The 4,100-nt window shown below is 38.4% G+C and overlaps 1 protein-coding gene across 1 annotated transcript; it reads left to right on the plus strand.

Annotated features, from left to right (window-relative positions):
- The first annotated feature begins 2,242 nt into the window (after positions 1-2,242).
- Positions 2,243-3,694, plus strand: LOC127137325 (uncharacterized). The gene has a single exon (XM_051063798.1). It carries the CDS (start codon positions 2,243-2,245, stop codon positions 3,692-3,694), a length of 1,452 nt encoding a protein of 483 aa, XP_050919755.1.
- The last annotated feature ends 406 nt before the right edge of the window (positions 3,695-4,100 follow it).

Below are 4,100 nucleotides of genomic sequence, written 5' to 3' on the forward strand. Positions count from 1 at the left end.
TAATATAAATAATATACATATGTCTAATATTAAATTGGTCTTACTCTCTCACTTTATTTTACTAGACATAAAAGAATATAATTGTATTTTTCTTCAACTTAATTTCTTGCTATTTTCTCTAAATGTTTGAATAACTATAGAGTTCTATTTTCATATAATATCATTTTCTTTGTAGTTTTATTTATTATTGTTAGAATATTACGAATAAATAATTAAATAAATATCTAGAATTGATGTTGACTAATTAATAGAATAAAATACTTATGACTACTTTCTTAAACTTTGATCCTACCCCAAGTTATACATTTTAATCTGATTAACTTGTTTCTTATCCCAATTAAAACACTTTACTATTTAAGTTAAAATATTAAAACATTTTTTTGAATAACTCAAAAGAAGTGGACTATTGGAATTTAGCATTCCTGTAGGAACCCTTGAATGATCGGTCTTGAACCACGCGTTTTGGATTAATTGTTCATTCTTTTTAAAACACATTAATTAACTTGGACAAATAAGGGTCGTTGGGATCTCGCACTCTGATGTAACCCTTTGAGCAATTGATTCTTATCAAGCGTTTGTTGTCCATCAAACAAATTTCTTAACTAATTCGAATGAAAAAGGACCATTGGAATCTAGCATTCCGGTGGAACCCCGAGTGATTGATCCCGAGGCTCATGTCTCGTTCTCATCAAATATTCGTCATTCACCCATAAAATACATCCAACGCATCAAACTTCTTTTTTTTCATCCTGCGATTGATCTTAAAACCTTTTCAAAAACGAAAAACATCTTGTCTTAAGATGATGTAAAGCAATGCTTCGTCCATAATTATTGAGTTGAGATAAGTGACATTTTTCCGAATGTTGATTTATAAATCCATTCGATGTGTGGTATACGTCCGCTCCCTATCTGTTTTGGGTAAAACAATGTTTTTCATCGATTAATACAATATAGCTTTCGCTAAAATCGACCAACAAACAAACATTTTCCTACCCAAAACTACGTAAGCCTTGAGTTCTCTATTGAGATACGTAGGAGCAGGATTGCGAAATTTTGTCAGGCCCATTAATAAAAAACTTAGGTTTAGTCCCCTTCTTTGCAAAAATCCAAAAACATTCTTCTCTCTTCTATTCTTTCTTTCCCACCTAATAACTCGAGAAGCCTAACATTTCTAAGCTAACACTAGCGCGTATAATTAACCTAATGGTTCCCGTTGAGTACAACGGACGTGAGGGGTGCTAATACCTTCCCCTTGCGTAATCGACTCCCGAACCCTGATATTGGTTGCGATGACCATATCTTATCCTTTCTTTTAGAGGTTTTATCGATATTTCCCCTTTCCCTATTTGGGAATAAATAAAGTTCGGTGGCGACTCTGTTCAGTCCATCATGCGAGTGTGCGATTGCGCTTCGCTTAAGTCGTGTTCTCATTTTTCAAGGTGCGACAGATGGCGACTCTGCTGGGGACAGGAACATCCCTAAGTGAGTCAACCCTAGTTCAGTTAAGTTTTCGTATGTGTGTTAGCTTTGTTTATTTATTTTTCTTCCTTTGTTATGTGATTTCTTTATCTTTACTTTATCACATTTGTATATCTGTATATATGTTCATATGTGGGCTTTGGGATTTTTGATATCATGAATAAAGCTCTACACCCGAGTTTTGGAAAAAGAAGAGAGAACACATAAGTTTAGAATTGGAAGTTGTGTAGTGTTAGTCCCCAAGGGCCACTCCTTGCATGTCTAGCATGAAGACTCCTCTAGAGTAGACCTGTTTGTAGATCTTGTTATAAGACAGCTAGCCTGTCGCATGACGTTGATTCATGAAGGGTCCATGACTCTAGGAGCCCCTCTTAGAACCAATTTCTGCTTTGGTGGTTGCGTAATGTTGGACTCCAAGGGCCTCTCCTTGTTGCACCTAACATGAAAACCCCGCTCAGAAGAGACATTCGTCACTCTTGTCATAAAGCGGCTAGCATGTTGCATGATGTTGATACGATTATGGTCCATGACTTTGGGAACCTTGTCAAAAATGTAGAAACTATCCTATGAGTGGGTTTATGGGTAACCAACTTAGAACTATCTATTAAGAAGCCTACCAAATAGGGTGTTTTGAGTTACCTTATGATATCCCAAAACCAAATACCATGCATTCATGATCATTTGCATAACATCATGACACTCATACAAAATTTTGTTTTCAGGGAATTTTTGAATACGCAGTTGCTAGCACAAAAAGTTTGTAATGGGTTCAAAAAGAAGGAAAGCATTACCATTCAAAGCCAAAATGCCAGATATTGCCAACATATCAAGACTTTTGAATGAGCTTCCCGCATGCTTCAGGGTTACTTTGCAAGGAAAGTTTGGCCAGATTTTGGATCTCCTCTCAGTAGATGTTCAAACACCAGTCATCATCGTTTTGGCTCAGATCTATGATCCTCCGCTTCGAAGTTTCTTTTTCCAAGACTTTCAGTTGACTCCAACCTTGGAGGAATTCGACCGGCTCTTGGGATTTTTTATGAAAGGAAAGACACCGTATAATAGAATTGGTCAGGTACCCGAGGTAGAGATGCTAGCCCTTGCACTCCACATCCCCATATCTGATGCATTGGCTAATTGGAAGAAAAGGGAGAATCTCTTTGGTTTTTGGAGGGCTTACCTAGAAGAAGAAGCAAAAAGGCTGTTTGTGATACATCATTGGGATGCATTGGCAAATATACTAGCTCTTCTCATATATGGGCTAGTATTGTTCCCAACACATGAAGGTTTTATAGATTCGGCTTCCATAAGTATCTTTTGGGCTGTTTGGAAGGATAAACAAAGTTTGGTTCCTCTAGTACTAGCTGACACTTTTCATACTTTGCATACTCGACATCAAAAGAAGAATGGAATGTTGATATGTTGCCTTCCATTGCTCTATAATTGGCTTATCTCATATGTGTTCAAGCCTAATGCTCACATCAGTGAAATGTCCAATTGGGAGTGGGCAAGAACTCTGGTTTCTTTGTCTAGTAAGGATATCATTTGGTACCGACACAAGCTGAATGTTGAAGAAATCATTATCAGTTGTGGTAGTTTCCCAAATGTATCACTAATAGGATCTAAAGGCTACATCAGCTACAACCCCATGCTAGCTCTACGACAGTTTGGATACCCTATGCGTGGGAAACCCGATGATAAAGAGTTAGAAGAGATGGTTTTGAATGATATGGGAACCAATGATCCTTTTCTCCTCCGTAAGATCACCCGATCTTGGGAAAAAGTGCATACCATAGGAATAGAATTAGTAAAGAAGAATGGTGCAGCAAGGGTTCCTTATCAGCAATGGGTCTCGGAGAGGATCAAAGTTGTGAAGCTCCCTTTTTCTATAGAGATTCCTCTAAAGTCTACTTCACCAGAACCAGTCCCTGTTTCTCTTGAAGAGGTGGAAGAACTTCGAGCCATGGTAGCTAAACTTGGAAAGGAGAAAGAGGATCTGCAATCTGAACTCTACAAAGAAACTAGGGAAAATATGATTCTCAAGAGGAAGAGTAACCAAAGGAAGGAACTTTTGGAGGAGAGTCGTAAGAAGAACAGAATTGAGCAAGATCTCAAGGAAAGAGTCTTGGAGTGCCTAGATCAGGCTAATAGTGGATTAGGTTCACTCCATGATCAATTATCTAAGGCCAAAAGAGATGGACAAGAGTGGAAGCGTTAGTGGGACCTAGCCACTAAGCAAAAGAAGGAGGTAAGGGAGGAGCTTGAAGCCCAAATCCAAGAACTGAAGGAGCAACTTCGAAGCTATGAAGCTGAAGTGGTGCATGAAAGGCGTCTTAAGGAACGAGCCCAAAGAGCCTCTCAAATATGTCCTAAAGCCTGGGAAGAGAAGTGTGATGAGTTGAATACCAACAAGGAGCTAGCTAGTTATTGGAAGGAACAGTATGAGTCTCTAAAGAGCCAAAGCATGGGTTGGCTAAATCATAGGAAGCATTTGAATGAGATATTGGATGAGTATGAATGCACCATCAACCTTCTGTAGCCAAGTGTTGCTGCATACCGTACGAAGTTGGCTAACCTCATAGAGTTTTGTAATGGCGGGGCCATAAACTTACCATGGAAATTAG

This window comes from Lathyrus oleraceus, chromosome 4 (genome assembly GCF_024323335.1).
Source record: "Lathyrus oleraceus cultivar Zhongwan6 chromosome 4, CAAS_Psat_ZW6_1.0, whole genome shotgun sequence".
NCBI classification, from domain to species: domain Eukaryota; kingdom Viridiplantae; phylum Streptophyta; class Magnoliopsida; order Fabales; family Fabaceae; genus Lathyrus; species Lathyrus oleraceus.

Bases quoted from the DNA above. Each gene is read 5' to 3' on its own strand.
- LOC127137325 (XM_051063798.1), top strand. From the start codon at position 2,243: ATGGGTTCAAAAAGAAGGAAAGCATTACCATTCAAAGCCAAAATGCCA.